This window comes from Cataglyphis hispanica, chromosome 14 (assembly GCF_021464435.1).
Source record: "Cataglyphis hispanica isolate Lineage 1 chromosome 14, ULB_Chis1_1.0, whole genome shotgun sequence".
In the NCBI taxonomy this organism is placed as follows: domain Eukaryota; kingdom Metazoa; phylum Arthropoda; class Insecta; order Hymenoptera; family Formicidae; genus Cataglyphis; species Cataglyphis hispanica.
Genome location: NC_065967.1, coordinates 3,900,574 through 3,921,556, shown reverse-complemented (window position 1 = coordinate 3,921,556; position 20,983 = coordinate 3,900,574). Strand labels below are relative to the sequence as shown.

At 35.2% G+C, this 20,983-nt stretch overlaps 1 protein-coding gene across 2 annotated transcripts in view; it reads right to left on the bottom strand.

The window, feature by feature from the left end:
• Positions 1-20,983, bottom strand: part of LOC126854691 (serine/threonine-protein kinase tricornered) — a 119,517-nt gene that overhangs the window by 83,567 nt on the left and 14,967 nt on the right. The window contains exon 1 of one of the 2 annotated variants that reach the window (XM_050601657.1): positions 7,282-9,460. The exons of the other annotated variant lie outside the window; for it this stretch is intronic. Coding sequence (XP_050457614.1) covers positions 7,282-7,621 — 340 coding nt within the window. The 5' untranslated portion in view covers positions 7,622-9,460. Of the gene's footprint in view, positions 1-7,281; positions 9,461-20,983 lie in introns of those variants that run through there. 2 annotated transcript variants of the gene reach the window in all.

Genomic DNA, 20,983 nt, shown 5'->3' with positions numbered 1-20,983 from the left:
TATGTCACTATGATCTGTCACAATGGTATTCTCTAAATCTTTAAATTATATAAATTATATTATTATATAAAAATATGGATAAACGAGTAGAAATTAAAAGATGTCGGTGAAACGAAAGAATTGCAGGTCGTCGCATCCGTCCGTTTCCGCAATCGCGTGAAAGTCCCGAGAGGGTCATCGGTTGTGTTAATCTTCGCACGAAAATCGCATTCGACGGGCCCCCCTCGTCCTGTATTTCGAAACCATCGTTACGCGCACGTGCCTCGAAAATTATCACGAAATTTCACTTTCTGGTCGAGTGTAAATCTCGCAGGTGACGTCTCATGACGCTCGTCAAATGCGTGGCGCGATGCAATTGCTCAATTCTGATGTATTCCGCTATTGCGCAAAAGAGAGATATTAAATCTTGTTTATAAAACCAATACTGTATAAAATTACAAAAACGCGTTTCATGTTTATATTTTATATTTCAGAACTTTGCTTAAAATGATTTGTGAGAAACCATTGGAAAAATCATAGAGATAATGAAAAATCTCCTTGAATATCATAAAAATGTAATTCATTTTTTGAAATTCTAATACAACATATCCCTTTCAAAATTCTGTACATGTTCTCCAAATAGATCAATCATAATTGCGACCTGATATTTTTTAATAGTATAATTATAGTCATTTTATTTCTCTCGATAATTCGAGTATTTATTAAATAAATGATCATATCTGTCATCTTTAACAGCATAATGTACCAATTACCTGGTTTATCATTTTGACATATGTCAAATTAACTGCAGTGTTACGAGATGATAAACGAGAAAAATATAATTTTCCCGGCACATACCTCATGCAAAATAAATAAGAATGCCGGAAAGAACGTCGCATACGGATGCGGATCGCGCTTTCCAGGAAAGAAGGAATAAACGATCTTGTGCAACGACCGTGGCAAAGGAAAAGGTGCAGTGGAACATCGTTGTTCCGATCAAAAATATTCTCAAGGAAATCCAGTCTCGGAGACAAACCGACGTACGTGTTTTCCTCGAGATGCATTAGTCATCGTACGCGAATGAGAAGCGACAATTCGCGTGAGTTACAGCGAGCGGATGCATCGGCGGTGGTGTTTGACACTCGCGTGCGCGTACGCGAGCAGACTCGCAAGAAGGCAAACGACTTCGTTGCAAAGACAGTCGATGAATTCTTCCAGACACCTGGATCATTCTTCCCTTCCTCCCTCCCTCCCCCGCCCCTCTTCCTCACGGGTAGATTACGAGGCAATGACCTCCCGGCACGGATTCCTGATAGCGAAGTAGACGACTGTAAGAATGATCAACACGCTGTCACGTCACGTATATTAACACCTTGTGCGGGTTCGTTATCGCGGTTGCTGAATTACGGTAGAATATATTACGATGCAATTTCTTTGAACGACCAGCGCAACTACGTTAATTTCATCAATCTCAGATGACTCAACGAAAATAACGGAAGCTGTTAATTTTCACGATTAAAGTTAAAAGTTCTTCACTTTTCTTTGAATGCAATGAATATATGTACATATGCACTATTTAATACAGTAAAATCTTATAATATCTCTGACGAAGAGAAAGAAATTCTAGCACAGCTTTTCATACAATCATTAGTAATATTATAAAAAAAATACATATATAAAATTAAATATATGTATATATATGAAATAAAATCTCATAAAAATAATTGTATAAAAATATCAAAATAAGTTTTTTATTTCTCCTAATTGCAAATATTTTAATCGGAGAAAAATGTCTTTTTTAAATTACCTGTGCGAGTGGTTTAATCATGATATTATATAAAACGTTTTTTTTTTCTACTAGTAATATTATACTCTTCAATATAAAATCTCATTTTAAATTCAGTTAATTACAGACAAATATGTGATTTTATCTTTAGATAATAAGGAGAGCTGTCTTAAGAATCCGAGATACATCGATTAAAATTGGATTTTCCCGGCAAGAAAAATCGAATCGTTGAGCTCTCACGTCGCACGCGAGACAAGTGCAGCAATTGCACGTGACTTCTTCGCCTATATCGCTGTCCCTCGCGAGCGAGTCCGGAATTGCACAACGTCGACAACGTATTGTCGTTAAGAAGTCTCTCGTGTACCGTATTTCTGTACGAGACCCGCTTACCTTAACACTGCAAAAGCTATTTACAAACGCGACTTGACATACGAATCGGCGAAAGCTCGCACGCGCATACATAACGTAAGTAATCGGCAATTATCTACCGGTGTCATTGGCTGGCACGTTACCAGAGTTTCGAAATGTTACGACATAACGGCGAAAAGTTCGGTAGCGTCGCGACATCGATTTCAAAGTGCACAGCAAATCACGTTCGTCCATTTTAACGTAATAAAATAAGAAAAAATATTATTGTATACTTTATATGAAATTAGCTTATATGAAATAGATTTTATTTTAACAAAAAATTGTCGTGTAATACAGTTGTTAAAATATTTAACGTTGCGAAATACAAAATTGCGATAAATAACTTTGTGTTTTAATTTTTTTACAAAAAAAGTCTTCAATTATCGAGTTATATTTAATTTCTGAATATATATTAATATCTTTAACATGACAACAATAATATCAGCAGAAATCCTTATGCAAAGATAATAATTCGAAACCCAAGAATTAATTTTCTTCCGCAACAATTCGAGTTGCAGGAACAATAGCAAGAATGCGATGAATAATTTCAAGACGCAATTCAATGGCCCGTTTCGATAGCGAGAGGTCAGTCAGACCAACGGTCGGTCGACAGGTGCGAGTGACAGCCGACAGGTGACAATGCGCGGACAACCTGCGAATCGGCTGTGGAACGCGTTTTAATTACCTACCCGTCCGTTTCCGTCTGATCTAACAGTCGCCGTCATATATCTGGAAATACGTATTTTCCTGGTATTATCGTCAAACACGAAAAAATAAAAATACCGATTCACATATTAACGAAACATATTAAAAATAGCACTCTGACGAGTGACGATTTCACGTGAAATAATTTGACAAGACAAGTTAAATTTTATATCGCTTGAAAAATAGCTGAAAATTTATATTACGGATTGAGAGATTTTTTTTCTACAATTGTACAAAAAAACTTCAGAGTAGACTCCAACCAAAGTCAAAGGATCTTTCTGATCGCAGCCTACTTTTAACGCATAGTAATTTCCATGGTGCGGGCATCGGCTAGCGTGAAGCTCCTACAATTCCATCCAGCAGAACATAATCCTGCTCACGCTCCTGTCCCGATCCTTTCTCGAGGAAGAAGCTCGCTCGCTCACTCAACCCACTTCGGCATTGTTGTTTCGCGTCGCGTAACATCACACCAACGTGCATCTCTTTTTCGTGCGAAGAGGACGAAGCGGTGGTTATTATTGAATTCCTTCGCCAACGGCGGCACACGGCCTTGTTTTATCGTCGAGTCTAATGTTTATTTATCGAGTTTACGGTTCATCCTCTTTCCGGCCCAGTTATTGCGCTGTGCTGCGTTGCGTCACATTGCGAGAGAATGCCAATTTCAGAAATATTGCAACGTACGGCTCTTTAGCAAACGTGAAATATGTTTATTTTCGGATTTTTAGATGGTTGAATGTGAAAAGAGAAATCACACTCAAATTATTACTAAAAGTATCAAGAATATTATATGACATTATATCAAGTATTATACGAAATTATATCAAATAGAATTGTAACTGAAAGTATTTTATGAAAAACTTTTTAAGATTGTATCTTTTAATAGAATCCTAATTATTATTTTATCATTTTTATATTAATGATTAGACAATCAACAATAAAAATGAATTTGACGCGTTGAATGACATAAGTATCACTTTCATATATAAATATTAAAAAATTTAATTTAATTAAAAATTAATTTTTGGACAATCGGTCATAAAAAAATTTAACAGACTGTTTAAGGGAGGTGTTGTTGTCTCAAATAAAAAAAAAAAAATTCTGTTAAACGACAAGTAAAGTTTACGGATCCTGTTGTTATTGCGACATTCGAAATTGCTCGGTTGTCGACACGTGTGGGTCAACTTATCGGGTCCTACCTCCAATCGCACGATTTGTATTTCGTCACGTGTACGACCTACTTTAAACTATAAAATACACACTAGAATATCAGTTCAAAACAGCAATTTTCAACCGCCAATTTTGCGAAGTATTCCGATAAATTTAGACTGAAAGTTAAATTCAAGAAATTAATCGCAGAAATGCCATATTTTTTATCATTTAAGTAATCATCGCTATTTTGATAATTATATAACTTGCTAAATTTTTCAAAAATTTAGAAAATAAAAATCACAAATACATAAATATAATAAAATTATTTTCAATTAACAAAAAAATATCACCAGTAAAAATTATTATTTAATGCATAATTCCAAGAGTTCTTCCCGGATTACATAATCATATCGGTAAGATTTCGAAATGACTACAAGTGTAGAGCATTACGTCTATAAAAGTTATGTGACGCTACTATTCATGATGCAAACATTAAGAGGCAGAAAATAGACATTCTATATTTATAATTGCAGTACAATCTGCCAATAAATTTATAGATGGGAGATATAAATATATTTTTGTCTTGCAATTTTTGTATCATTTCTGGTCACTAGTATTTCGAAGCAAACAAGACATAAGTTAATCCGCGCGATAAATATTTTATAAGTTTTAAATAAATTTTACACATACTTCTAATCGTATTTTGAAATAAACTTAATAAGATATACACCGGTAATTTAAATATTTAAAATACTTTTTAATATTTAATGCGATGCACAGACCATATTAAGGTAGATTAAAACAGATAAACAATCAATATTTAATAAATATAAAAAAAATTTCAAAACTTTCAAAATTACTCGTTCTATTAAAAATATTATAAAATAAAAAAAAACATTTCAATATTAAAATTATTATCTTAAAATCATATTTGAGTTTATATAATGTGACAAACAAAACAAATAAAAAATACTTCTTATTTCCTAACATCGGCAATTATTCGATAATAGATTCGGTCCTAATTTTCAAAAGAGCGCTCAACGAAGCGAGCAGTAAAATCAATGCCGAGTCTCGAATGTGGCACGTGTGTTATACATGTACTCATGTCAGAGTTCCGCCCGAGGAAACAGCGGCTTTGTGCGAATTTTAATACCGCCGTCGGTGGCGGAGTCCTCATTTTACGCTTTGTCGATAAAATTTAATTAGACGATTTCTTTTACCGCCCAGAAGAAATTCCGAATAACGCGAGACGCGTTAGATATACGATATCAATTATTATTCCCGAGCTATATAAACGCGAAATGCTCGTTAATGCGCCGTTAGACATTCGATATAAATTTCGTGAGAGTTATGCTATCCAATGCAATAAGAAGTTAACAGACGAAACGGTGCATCCAAATGCGATAAAAAGTTGAAGATATTAATTTTTCATGAACTAATCAAATCTTTAAAAACACTTGAAAAACTAATAAATAATACGAGGCATGCAACGATCTGTATATCTTCGTTGCATTAGAAGAGAAAATACAAAAAAAAAAATTAGTTTTTGTACTTTCATCTTTATCAACTCTGCATCTTTCGAAAGATAAGGATGAGAAAGTCGCGATAAAATAATAATTAATATTTTTAATATAAAAAATTGAAAATAAAGTATCATTACATTTTGCGGCAATAAACATCGCTTTAAAGTTAACTTTAAGCTCAGAAAGCGCATGACATTTCGTGTAGCGGATAAACACGACTGTTGTAACAAAATTAAAAAAAAAATACTAGATGTCCATCACAGATCACACAGTATATGTTCATGAGATTCAAACACCTGGTGCATCGCGCTACGTGAAACCTGTTTAACCGAAGCGACTCATTTGTCACTCGTTTTAGATCTGCCGGTTTCTTTGTTCGACGCAACAACATATGGACGAAACAACATCGGCAACGAACGACCGTGTATACACGTATTATGAAAAGCAGAAATCCGTGTAAGAGAGAAGAACCGTTAACGCCGCTGCACTTCACTCGCTCATGTACACATATACATATGGTATAAATGTCTGTATGCCCGCGCTTCTCCTCAATTACCCATTACAACTACATACGAGAGCGTATTCACCGCGCGCGAACGCATTCTTTTTATTAACGGCAACTACCGCGCACACGTACGATGCACCTGCGATGACTAACAGTAACACACGGATGTGTGTGTGTGTGTGTGTGTGTGTGAGAGAGAGAGAGAGAGAGAGAGAGAGAGAGAGAGAGGAAGAAAGCGGCTCGATCTATGCAATTCGAAACAATCGCGTGCGGGAGTTGCTCTATTGATTTGTTGCGAATCTTATGATCACGATTGATTACGTTTGTTTAATAGCTTTCAAACGTCGTTTCTAAGGATAACATGTATTAGAAGTTATTAATTGTATCCGTATATAAAGGAAAAAAGAAATAAAATTTTTTGAGTATTTTAATATTATATATCCTCTCCTATAATTTTATGTACCTCTTAAATACTCGAAATTTTAAAGAGGAATATAAAAATGTATTTATACAAAAAAAACTGTTCTGTAGAGAATTCAAGAATTCAGAAACTTGATAATTATATAATTTTTGTTATATTCCATAATTCTTAAGTGAAATTGTTTAGATAATTTATAAATGTATGAATCGTATATTTACACATATAATTATATTTGACATCTAAAATAAAAAAATTAAGCCTTGCAAAATATTTTGGTATCTAAGATGATAGATTATTTATGGATCACGTGCAAAATTTTAAATTAATCAATTTAATTTTACAGAACACAATAACACAGCATTATATACATATTCATTATATAATTCTTTTAGTCTTAAAGATTAAAGCAACAAAGAATAAAATACGTATTAATTATGTATTCTTCTTTTCTTTTAAAAGAGAGAGAGAGAGAGAGAGAGAGAGAGAGAAAGAGATAATTTTAATATTGCAACAAAACAGTTTGAAAGATATCACCGAAGGAGATATCGAGATCACAAACAATGAATATACGTTATTCTTCGAACAGACAATCAATCTGTTCAGAGCTCACTACAAAACTTAAGGTTATTTATACAGAGAGTTTGTGCGTCAACGTATGATATATCTATTTTTAGAGAATCGGATTTCAATATTTCAAAAAATCTGCCTCGTTACTAAAAAAAATAACCTTTAAATAGCTTTTACAAAGCTATAAAATAAAACTTATCACGAATATCCCTGAACTCTTTCACTTTTTTTCTTTTACCTGATTTGCCCATCGGTGGTTGTCCCAGTCTGCTGAACCACCTAAAGAATCTCCTGGCCGTTGTGGCCGCCGGTGGTCTACAGCCATCCAGTATAACCACACCGTTATTATTGTTGTTGTTGTTATTATGATTGGGCCCTCCGCGATCCGATAGCGCCGTCCTGCTGTAGGGCGACATCCAGGCCGTCGTTGTGCTCTGTATCGTCGCACCCTTGACGGTGGTGATGGAACTGGTTATCTTGGCGCCCGGGTGGGGCACCCATTCCTCCGAAGCGACCGGCATTTGTCTCGTCTTCTCGTCCGACGAGTCGAAGACGAAGCCGCAAAATACGAAGGTCATTCAAAGTCGCTTGGCGCCCTGCCGCGCTTAATAATTAAGTGAGCCCCTCTCTTCCGTATCCGAGGGAACGTATCCCGTCCGCGTTCGCCTTATGTCCTCTGATGAGAGAACCTCTTCGAGGTTTCCTTGAACGCCGACACTCCGTATCGTACGATTTTAATAAGTAACGTCGCCTACATCGCGAGCATCTGCGATGATCCCAATCCACGATTCAAAGTTTTGTATTATTAGACAGTTTCTTGAACCGTCAAACTCGACCCGCGAGTTCGTCGTCGATGTTCGAGACGCGATAAAAAAAAAAGTATTCGAGTTTAAGACACTCAGCTTTCCTTCATGAGAAAACTCTCGCAACGAGATATCCTCGCGCCGCGAATCGCAATCGACTGATCACTCCTTCTCGATTTATTGTCTGCCCGCTCGCGAACTCCCGGCTCTCTTATCAGCGACAACGTCGAACGACGATCAAAAGTTATCGCTGCATGCGTCACCAAGTCTTACGTAAGGATGGGCACTTCAATTGATTTGCGCGCGTGTTGCGTTCACCACGTGTTCGCTCTTCAACTTGTTGCGCGTTCGATGCACAGTTTGCTCCGAAATCGATCGAGGAAGCACGTGGTTCCGGAACAATTCTTTGACAGTTGATAATGTCAACTTGATTCCGTCTCCTGGACGATTTAATAGCAGTCAGTTTTTCGAGAAGTCGATCATGAGACGAGATAATAATCAACTTCGTTGAGCTCGAGAATACTCTCGTCAATTGGTCCAATAAAATCCTCGATAGATTCTTTCCGAATCGATTCGAAATCTCTTTATCGCGAGGTTAATCAAATTATCGTTTCGTTGAGATAAATTTGTTAATCAAATCGTGAGAGAACTATTGCACGACGACTAAGTAGATTTGTTATTTGGTAAGTTACAAGGTACTCCGTTTCCACAGTGTTGCAGCCTAAATAATACTAGACTCGTTTCATTGCGAGACTCTTCTCGTTATTGCGACATGTTGCGCACTGTTCAAGACTCCTCTACGTGTGACGTGACGAAGATGTCGCGTTGTGCCGCACGCTGTTACAACAGTCGCGACACGCAAAGGTCGAGGTTGAATATATATGTATATATATATATGTGTATATATATATATATATATATATATATATATATATTCTTTCTTTCTTTTCTCTCTCTTTCTTTCTCGTTCTCTATCACTGCCGGTCGTGCTCGGTCGATCACGTAGCTTTCTCATTACTCGAGCATCGCCGCGTCGCGAAGACCTATCATTGCCGTACGCAGTTCATTCGCCTTGAACGCAAGCGCGACGAGCAGACGATTCCAGAATACCGACGACTTGGGGACACAATACAATATACATAATACGTTATTCCCCTCGGAGTCTCTACACGTTTCTCTTTCTCTCTCTCTCTCTCTCTCTTTCTCTTACGAAGAGAACGAAGGACGAACGGGTCATCCGTTTGAATATCTCTCACTAAAACCTCTCCTCGGAAGATCTTCGGAAAAATAGACCACGTCACGTCACGTCACGTCACGTCACTCAGTGATTTCTCGACGAATGATTGTAATTCACACTCGCGAAGAACACGCGTTTTAACCCATCCTGAGGAGCACCGGTCGAGCGCGATTTTCAAAGAAGGACATTCCTCGCGCGTATTCCATTCGAGGTTCACTTTACCGCGATCGACAAAGGCCAAGGGATCGGGGATCGTTTCGCTATCGGGGAGACCGCGATAGACTCGCGCGCGTTATATGTACCGAGCGCCGCTTCTCCTCAGCACTACTAACGTGCCACCTTCGCCGCTATGCCGTGCCTCTCTTCTACGACTCCCCTACCTCTTCCACGGCCACCGCCGTCAGCCGATCGCGCGCGGTCCGCGCGTTGCTTGTAGAGAGGTTACGCTTCCCCCTCCCCCCCCTCCGCCCCCCACTATTCATCCCGCTTGCTTTCTTACGCTCCGCTCTGTGGCACGCACACCCGCGCGCACACCCGGTCACCGATTACTACTACTATTACCTTGCCTGTCCTACCCTCCCCGCGCGAGGGGTGATACGTCTCGCTCGAGGCTACGTAAAGGCCCTATCGCGTCTCGCGAAGAGTTAAAATCAATTCTTGAACGGTTATTCATATTTCTTTTTCAGTACTCTCTCTTTCAGTACGTATATATCATTAAATCATATGGGCATTTCATTTTTATCTTTATATCTTAAAAATTATAATATACTTATACATATATATATAAGTGAAAATATGTTCATTTTTTTTAAAACCTCCGTTACACGAGCCTCTCGAACTCACGATCAACTCCACTTTTTGTAAATTTCTTAATTTTGTAAAATTTTTGTAAATTTCTTAATTTTGGAGCATTAATCATATGTTTTCAAAATCGAGAAATTTACAAAAAGCGAAGTTGATTAATTTGACGTTTGAGAGTCTCGTGTAACAAAGACTAAAAAAAATTTCAATATTTCTGCTTATATATGTATATTGTAATTGCTAAAATATAAAGATAAAAACATGAAAAAATATTAAGCCTTAAACAAAAGCGAACAGTAATATAACAGACTTTTATTTTCATCCCCATATATATAGTAATTGATGCTACAATAAAAAATAAATATTGAATCGCCAAGCGAGAATTTTAATTAATTCAAGCTTAGAATAAATATCTCTTATTAATAAATCGCTTTTGTAATTCAAGCTTAGAATAAATATCTCTTATTAATAAATCGCTTTTGTATAATCGCTCTGTAAACTAAATCGCTTTTGTTGCAATCTCCACCTCTCTCCACGAACGTATAAAACGGACTTAATCATTCCTTCCCTCTCGATTCTCCCTACCAGGGACCTCCGTATCTTCATCTCTCTTCCTCTCTTTGACTAGACCGGTCGCGATAAACACATTCACACACACACACAAGTATATCTAATACCCTCCCTACCACACTATATAATGCCGTACGCGTTTATCGGACTTGCCAGGTCGACGGGTCGACAGGTTGCCGTTCGTCGACCACGGGACTCCTCTTTCAAATCATAAAAAAGTCTTTCGGAAATGAAGTAAACGGAGGAAGTAAAGATTAAAGGCAAATAAAAAAAAAACAAATGTAAAAATTGATAATATCATAATAAAGAACGATTCAGTTGTTTATCTGCTTATCGTTCATCTATTTTTTTTTTTCTAGAGTAATTTTCGCAATCAATACATGTATACGGGGTCCAGAAAGTAATCGATCCGTTACTGGACGCTCACGACAAAACGATACGACGGACAATGTTCATGACGAGTATATCCGCCTTACGTTGACACGTGTGTGGTATTGTCGCGTAGGCGGTGCAACGAGAGTACGTGCGTGTGTACGTGAATGCACAAGAGATCGAAGAGGGGGAGATTGCGAGAGAGAGAGAGAGAGAGAGAGAGAGAGAGAGAGAGAGAGAGAGCCGGGAGCCTACCGATGCTGGCGCACCGTAGTAACTGCGAGAGTTGCTCTCGCATACATATGTGTCCGTACAAGTATACGCCAAGGTGTTCCTTGTTATAGACATCTATGGAATAGTCGCGCGGTGTCGTCGCGACATGTTTGAAAATTTCTAAGCTGTCTCGCGATTTAGTTGAACGAGACAAATGGAATGATCTATATATCATATTTTTCTTTGATTTTATATAAAATCAGAGAATTAAATGTAATTTCGACTCTAATCAAGTTTATTTTGTTTCTCGACGCAAATAACCAACGCGAATGTTTTTTTCTACTATTCGCCGAGATCGAAATGTCATTCGTACTCAACGAGCGCTGGCATTAACTTTATTACATCCTCGATATTTGCTACGAGAGATCCAATTTATAGGTGCCCTAAGAGCGTGACGGGGTTCACGCGCGTTGGCCATGTTCGTGTTCTGAGAACCGGTCAATTGATTCGCTGATAAGTCTAAACAACGATTCGACATATGCGATCGATAAGTGATCACTCGGGCGGCATACAGCTGGTTGCTAACCGGAATACGAGGGAAAATAGGGAATAATGCAACACGCGAAACGAGAAAGGAAGAAATTAAAATAGACGGAAAAGAATAAAATAAAATAAAATTTATTGCAATAGACTTGAAAAAGAAAGAATCCTCTCTCTCTTTTTCAAGTCTATTGCAAATATTCTTTCCGCAACTTAAAGCACTTAAGCACTAAAATAAACTAATATAGGAAGAAAGTTATTGTAGTTATTATAAATTGTTATTTTAACGTAGTTAATGTATATATATATATATATATATATATATATATATATATATACATTTTTAATTTTATTTAAATCGTAAAATTATCGATACTTTTATGCTACTTATTTTGTTATCGGTGTTTGACATTTAATCATATTCTAATTCGTTTTCATCTTCCTATTTTAAATTCCTTTATACGCGGAAAAATAATTATATATATATAATAAGTAGCATAAAAGTATCGATAATTTTACGATTTAAATAAAATTAAAAAATGTAAAATATATATATATCAAAGAGAAAAATATAAAAATAATATAAAGAAAATATAATGAAGAGCAAGAAAGGAACAACTTGCGAGGATTCTCTTAATAGTTTTTTCTTTCCTATACTATTGGCAAACAGATCACATATTCACATTGAAAATGGAAAGTCGAGGCAATTATTATTCGGCCGAGCGGCATAACAAAGTCCGTTCCAAAGGCGAAGTAAAAACAGAAAGCGTGTCTGCTCGCGAGCGCGAAGACTTCACGCCCGAGCGTCTGTTCGCCGCATTTCTGCAAACAAGACGTGCTACAGGGATTTCAAATACGGATGTGCACTTAGCGCTGTGTTAAACTTCGCCATTACCGCAAAATGCACGCAGATTACAATTACGAAGTATCCCATTAGAAGCGCGCGCTTGTCTTCCCAGCCACAAAGCTGCCAGAAGTAAAATTAGGACGAATATCATATAAACTACTATGTATCACCCACGCGAATTTTTTTCAGTACTTTCTAGAAAAGTAACTCGGTTATTACAATATATCCATGATCCATGTTTTATAGTAAAAAATATTTTTTACCCTTAAATATATCATAGAGCTTAAAAAATTATTCTAACTTTATGTTAAAATATGTTAAACAATGATTTCCATTTATTGTATATTTTCTGGATTTTGTTAAGGTGGAATAGTTTGGTTTACTTATTAAACAATATATTTAGAGAAAATATACTGAGAGAGAAACAAGCGCAAAACGTGGTTTCATTTCGCGGTGAAATCCAATTATGTGAACGAATAAAGGGATAACAAATTCATTATCTTTGTCCATCGCCGATTTCCGATAGTTAATATAGATACAATCGATAATATTAATATCATATCTAACTTAAATAGCATTTAATATGAATAATAAAAATAAATTCTTTAAAAATCTTTTTACAAAAATAAATTCTCCAAAATTATTTTTTCGAAAATCTTTTTCGTTCAGAATCACTAAATATGAGATTTAAAAAAGTTAGCCTATAAAAAGAAAGACAAAATAATACTTAATTAAATAACATGTAAGTGTAGCCAAGTGTGTGTTTGCTGACGGGCTGAAAGCTTTGTATTAGGAACGCACAATTTCCCAAATTGCCGAGAATTAGAATGAATTTCACGGCTATTAGCTCGGAAATTTTCCGTTCGTTCGCCCGGCTTCCGCGAGATGTTAATTACGATAAACCGATTACACATACACGCATTCATACACACGTATATATGCACCGCCGGTTGGTGATTAGTAGCGGCGCAAGTAGGTAATGGTGCAATCAGAGCGGCCCCGGGGCCGCCATCGTCGACCTATCTTCACCTATTATCAGCATCCTGATGGGTTTAGCCGTCAGGAAGCAGAAATCGGCCGAAGAGGCATAATTATTCGCAATCGATTTCCGATGCATCGGAAACTGTCATAACATCGTATTCGCTGCAAGACAGATAAAACGCACTATCCTCGTCGCGGTGCACCTGCGAGTCACAGCGCGGACAACGTATCCGATGTATCCTCGCCGCATCTGGCTAAACGAAGCCGGAAATTTATCAGAGCGGCTCTTCCGCACCACGTGTAGACAATGACCCCGGTTTACGACGCGTTATCTCACGTTAAGGTGCGGACATAAAACAAACGCACCCGTGCATGTCCGTAATATACGAATTATCTCATTAAATATTTTAATATTCATTCTAAAACTCGATGAATTTTCAGCAATTTAAATTTCACGAATACGAAATAAAATTTCATTCATGTTTAATTTTAGATAAACTTTGATGGACTTTTAGTTCAAAGTTTTAATTTTGACAATTAAAAAATAAATGTAATATTAAAAATAATATTATAGATATCACCTTAGAAGTTTTAAGGAAAGTTTTGCTATCTTTGTCCAAAATAATCTAAGAAGGAAAGAAATATCATTCGGTAAGAATACTGAAACAAACTACAAAATGCAAATTTTGCTTCTTCTAATGGAATTCATGGCATTAGTATAATATAATCGTTAAATGCAACGAGCGCTGCTGGAATTGCCTCAATTATATGATAATATAATGTAAATATATATCTATCTAAACATTAGAAGTTGTTTTAAATATACTTGATTATGTATAATGCAACTTTCAATTTTTTTTCTTTAATTTAAAAATGTTTAAAATTTTTAATTACATACGTGACACATATTAAACTTCTTTACTACATAAAATTATTATATCACGAAATTATTATTCAACAGTCTATATCCATGGTGCTTTCATTTTCCCGGCAATCTAAGTAATACTTATACATATTCATCCCCCAGTTATTTCTCACATCATAAAATTTTCATTGAAATGCATTTATTTTGTAATGTTTTTACTCTTTAATCATAAAACTGTTATATAATCTAAAGTCTACCTCTCCTTTTGTATAAAAAACACATAAAACTTTTTTATTAGACGAATCGTAAAACAGCTGCTGCAAGCCATTATTTCACCTTCGCGAGCGAGTCACTACGCATGACTACCGTTCGCAGCAGGTCACAAGATTATTACCGCGTAAAGATTCGTGATAAAAAACCAATGATTTTCTGCAGTATTGCTACGCCCACGCGTAAAACGTGCATGGTAAAAAAGCCAAGAAATATAGAATGAGAATCCAATTCTCTCGCGCGATTGAAGCTCGCTACACTTTCCAAGGAAAGGTCTTATCCGCGCGACAGGAGTATTTTTTTTCTGGATACGTACACGAGATAACAGAGACAGCGCACAACACACGAGCCAATCGGAACAGGATGTGGCTCGTGCTGCTGGTTGTCTCGGCGAAAGGATGTGTCCACGGTGCGTGCGAATGCAACGTTAATAATATGCATTGTGCGCGGACGCGATTCAGCTGCCGTTAGATACGCGGATTATGCGAGCAGCAAATAAGTATCTTTAAAGAAAATGCGAATTTAATGGCTTTGAGAATGTAGAATAAAATTAATTACTGATCAGATAAAACGTACTATTTTCATATTCTCGAAAGCAAATATATTGCATACATCGTGCATTTAAAATAATAACGTTGAAAGGCGCGGTATCTTACGGGTCCGGTTAGAAGTTCATTTACAATAAAACTGATGATATACATTGTTGACGTGTATCTGAGAAGGACCCCGCGGTCATGAAAAACACGCGCAGATATGATCGTGTCACATGTTAGGAACACATAGTATGGTCCGTAATATTAACATATTACGTAATATGTTAATTAGCTGATTCCGCGTCATCAATTGCACTTGTAAACACGTTTCGGAAAAACCGCATGTGCGCATTATCTTAATATATTCGCAATGGGACAAACATTAGTAACTGAAATATTACCGTACTAAAAATTTTTAAGAGAGCATTCATTTTTTTTTATTTTCCTCTCCGTATAAAAGGCAGGAAAAAACATGATAATTTGTGTGTGTGATTTTATAATTCAAGTAAGCGAAATAAGTTTGGCAACTATTAGAATGACCATAACACAGAAATGTCAAAGTGTAAAAAAAATCTGAAAGTTTTTCAGAAACTTGGTGAATTCATCTCTGAAGTCCAAGTTTTGACCAAATAAAAAAAGTTTGCGTCTAATGGGAATGATGATGACATTAAAGTATATATTTCAGTTTTATGCCTCTCCTTGTCAAATATATAAACTTTACAAACTTAACAAATCTGAGTAAACAAAGTAAGAACGCAATTACTTGCAATGAGCAAAATGTCTTCTTACAACGAGTTGATATTCTACACACATTTAGCAAGCGATTATCTTTTAATGCATAACTTAGATTTGCCTTGATGATGCTCTTATTTTATTCTATCGACACTTTGCTCGTAGATAAAGTCTTCCGGTTAATTAAATTAAATCGTTAATTTCTAAGAACGATGATAACATTGTAATATATTCCATTACGACGAGCGGATCATGTATTTCAAGAGAGAATTAATCAATGTATCCGCTGTGTTTCGACTACATAAGCGCGACACATCTCTGCCAAAGACGTAACACAAATGTTTACGGTCACGGTTATCGAATGCAGTTTATGCGACGAGTTGAGCTATCCAGAGGTGAATGGCATCATCATTTATATACTAAGAGCGAGCGAGAAACGCCAGAGCAAGAAGGAGCACAAATCATCGTATTGATGGTTCGTAAAAAAATATGTCTCCGGCACTTATCATATGGCTAGTCGACGTATTAATTATCCAATCATCGTATCGCATTTAATGCATAAATAAAACACTTGGTTTAAATATGTCATTTAATTAACAAATTTTTATTACAAATTCGTTTAAGATCATTTCCAGACAAGATTTCTCAAGGTCTTTTTAATAAGCATTAAATTATTTGATTTATATATGCGATATTTATATTGAAACAAAATTTTGTTAACCCGTGCAAAGATAACAAGTAAAAACAAAACTCGTATAAATAATAAGTTTAATTTGCAATAACAAAGAGCAAAATTTAATAAAAAGATATAATTGTAGACCTTGAGATTTTATTACATAAAGATCAAATGTTTTTGTAATACCTTTTATATTTCCACGTTTAAAATAATTCAAATCCTTTTAAAAGACATTTAAATAAAGTATGATTCTTATTGACCATGTAATTGTATAAATGTTGGCCTCTTAAAGTTACAAATATATTTTTGATCAGTTGTCTAAAATAAGAAATTAATTGCTGAATCTAATGACAAAAACGAATGAGAAAAATATAGTGGCTTAAAAATTAGTTTTCTGAAAGTGTAGATCAGACAGTAATTTTGAAAACTCGATAAATAGGATTGATAAATCGCATGGATACGCGCTAAAAAATTATAAGGATCAAAATATATAAATATAGTATACATAATGTACTGAGAAGCAACGATTTCGCAGCGGCAAATACGGAAAAGTAGGTTAACAATCCGCTCGGTTAATTAATGATTTCATTTAATAAGACGCCCAGCTGAACTAACCGCGCGCAATTACCGTCGCCAGGACTAGAATACTTCATTATACGATTTCCCGATTATACGAGATCCCGATTTCTGCGGACAATGGTCAAGTGTACGAGAATGTTCGAGGTAAAAGTAATTCTCCATAGGAGAAATAAATCGAATATGCAAAATAAAGCGCTTTTCCGTCGGACAATTTATATATATTTCAAAAAACAAAAAAAAAAACATTTTTTTAATTTAACTTAATATAATCAAGGCTATTAAATGTCAGTGATATTTATAATTGTCTTTCAAATGTGTGATGTCGGAGAGAAATAATTAATTCTATTTTGCCGAATTCTAATGTGCTACTGATACTGATTCATTGGAATTCATCTAATCATCAACCATAATTTTTGTAGAACCGACTCTTTCGACTCTTCCGACTAATAACGTGCCAATCAACACGATCGTCTGCGGCCGGTATAACGATGTCAAGCAATTAACGATAAAATAAACTAGACGCCAGCGTACGCGGCAAGTCGCAGCGCGTAAAGACGGCGCCAAGTAATGATTCCGCGATAATTTTACAAGTTATGCAATGCATTAAGAGACAGTGGTCGCCGTGTGCGCGGATGGAATCTCTCGAGTACGAGCACGGGCACGCACGTTTATGGCTACATGCGTGCGTGCGGGCATGTAATATACGCGTGTTAAGCACGTTAATGATCGCCATCGCGTCGTATATATGTGACGGGGCGTCTTGAATATATTATTAAACGGTTGGGAGCCGTTTTGCCCGCCGCGATGTGTTTCGAAGCGTGAGGGGAGCTCGTGCTCCACGTGTCTCGTCTCATTTCCTTTTTTTCTTTTTATAAGAACAGAATCATAAAGGCCGACGCCTTTAAAGTTCTAGTCGCGAAACCGACCTCGAAGAGCGAAAAAATCGATGCGTAAGACTGATATTGACACAGCACAAACTCTAATGTACACGCCTCTTTCAATTTTCTTGCTAAATTCAACACCATTAGAGAACTAACATAATTTATTCTGATTCGAGAGCGTTATGTAATTTGATTTTTTAAAATAAAAACTTATAATGAACTGATAATTTCTAATGTCAACCAAGACAGTTTAAAAAATGTGTGTTTTTACTTTCAATTTAACTGCCATCCTTATCGTAAGAAATCAATTCTTTTATAAATAACAAACAATAAATTAATAAAATTATAAATTACTCACCTCATGATTGCTCCAATCGATGTCTTTCCAAATCTCCTCCTTTTCTTTCCATTGTTAATTTTTGCTGCTCCTTTATGGCACTTATATGTCACTCGCGAAAACACGATTCATTATGATTACTCGCGTATTAATCACTAATCGTATGTTAATTGTTCGACAACTGTTTGGAACTTTACGTAACATTCTCGACGTTGATATCCACGACACGCACTTTATTTTATATTGCGACAAAATATTGTAAAAACCATAAAAAGCTTAGTATCCACTCGAAGATGATAAGAGTTAAAATTAAAGATAGATATGTATCTGCAGAATATAATATCCAACAATATGTTGTCGCTTTACCGACTCGCGTGATTAATTTCGATCGAATAAATCACATAAAATACGCGTTTCAATAAATCACTGATATATAATCGCCTAATAATAATTATACTTATTAAATAGATTTTAAATACTCGAGTTAATCTATTTTAACAATTTTATCAATTGAAAAATTCGGAATCTACATCAATAATTTTAACACTTTCTTGATATTGCGCGGTGCTAAATTAATAGTTAGTTGAGATACGATAATTGTCAAAATTAAAATTACAACATCTTTTACTCGTTAGTACTTCTCGCGATAATAGCTCAAGAGATAATACGACATAATATGGAGCGCGCGATGATTATTGCTTCGAGTCTCCTCACACAATGATAGCAAGGCCACCGCAAATGTAAACAACAACATAATAAATGCTGTGGAATTTTTGTAATAGATAACGCGCTGTTGTTTACGTGCGGTAGTCTTGTTGTTATTCGCATAGCGAGACCTGAATGACAAAATTTGTCGCGCGCTTCTTGTGTCATATTATCACTCGAAATATTATATATGTAATTATGACAAATGTTAGAAAATACCAAGCGCGATTATTACCTACGATGCGATTATTAGAATTATTAGCGATTATCAACTCGCATGATTTTCAATTTTCGTCTTATTAGATCTTAGCAGATCTGAATCATTAACTTGCATTATCACAGCAAAGTTATCAATTTTTGAATTTCTCAATCATTGAAAAAATATCGCTGACTTAAAATGGAATGATTCAAGAATTATTATACAAATTAAGCGTTTAATTAATAAATACAGTCATTATTGATCCTGTATATTAATTCATTAATCATACCATAAAATCGGCACTCGTATATCGCGATTTCTCTATATCGATGATTTATTGAAATAAATAATTCATGTAATTCATTCAATCATACTCAAATCGCGCATGTTGATAAAACGATAGCTTGGATATTACTGCGGATATTTATCTTTAACGTTAATTTATATATTTATTCACTTCTATTATAATGTGATAGTAAAATTATCATAAATAATATATATACGTTAACAACAAAGATAACATTGTGCGAATTTGGTCGTAATTTTCCAATTTCAAGCGAATCACACTTTCGTAAAAATTAACTGTAATTTTCATGTTCTCTCTGTCACAATAAAGTGCGCGTCATGTGCATTAACAATCAACATGCTATGTAAAATGTCAGACTATCATCATATTCTAGTAATTAGTGTGCGCGCAATCATAATTAACTGTGTTTTCGAAAGTGAGTGTCACGAAGTGTCTCGTCGAATGTAAGTGCCATGAAGGAGCAAGACAAGACAAAGTAAATCCCGAGACATCCAGCGACGAAGAAGAGCAGCCATGAGATGAGCGATTTATATATAATTTCGTAAATTATTTATTATTTGTAAAACTAATTACCTTATCTCCTCGCAATAATATAATTTATTCTCGTAATGATGTAAAAGCCTTTTATCTTCGAAACTTATTTCCCGAACAATATTGTTTCGAAACTAAAATATTTCACAATTAAGCTTACATATTTTGTAACAATAATATATACATATATACAGTAATTGTCGAGAATCCATGTGTTTTATCACAGATGTAAAAAATAAAATATTATATAAAGAAATTTTGAGATTTGCATATTTTCAAGAAGCCGATTTTAATTCCGTTAAATAAGCGAGAAAGAATTAACGTTCCAAGAAAGAAAGTAACGTGCGAATATTTGCAAGGAGATAAGATTGAAACCTGACAATTTACCATAATTATCCGGAAGTAGTTTCTCCTCGTATCCATGTTCACAATGTCTATACACGGTCTACAAGTAGATTATCTAAACCGGTAGGTAAATTACTAATCAAGAACATGTATACTAATTTCATGATGTATAATTTGATGTATTAGAAGGTGTAATAAAAATGTAGTTAACGATATATTATTATATGTATATACATATATATATTGTATTTTGAAAAATCACAAACATATAATATATTAAGTAATAAATTATTATACTATTAAATATATAAAATACGTAACATAAAGATAATTGTTATCTACGAATATTTATTTATTAATGATTTTAATATGAGTTACGTAAATATTACTTTATATTTTATCGATATAAAAGTTTCTCTCTCTCTCTCTCTCTCTCTCTCTCTCTCTTTCTGTCTCTCGTTGCATGTGTATAGATAAATATATCATATATGTTAAATTTCGTTGAATATTTTATCATTTTATTTGCATTAAAATCTTGCAATCAAATGCAGTTTAAATAATCTGCTGATTCGGAATATTCCAAGTAGTTTTAGAAATATTTTGTGATCTTCGTAGG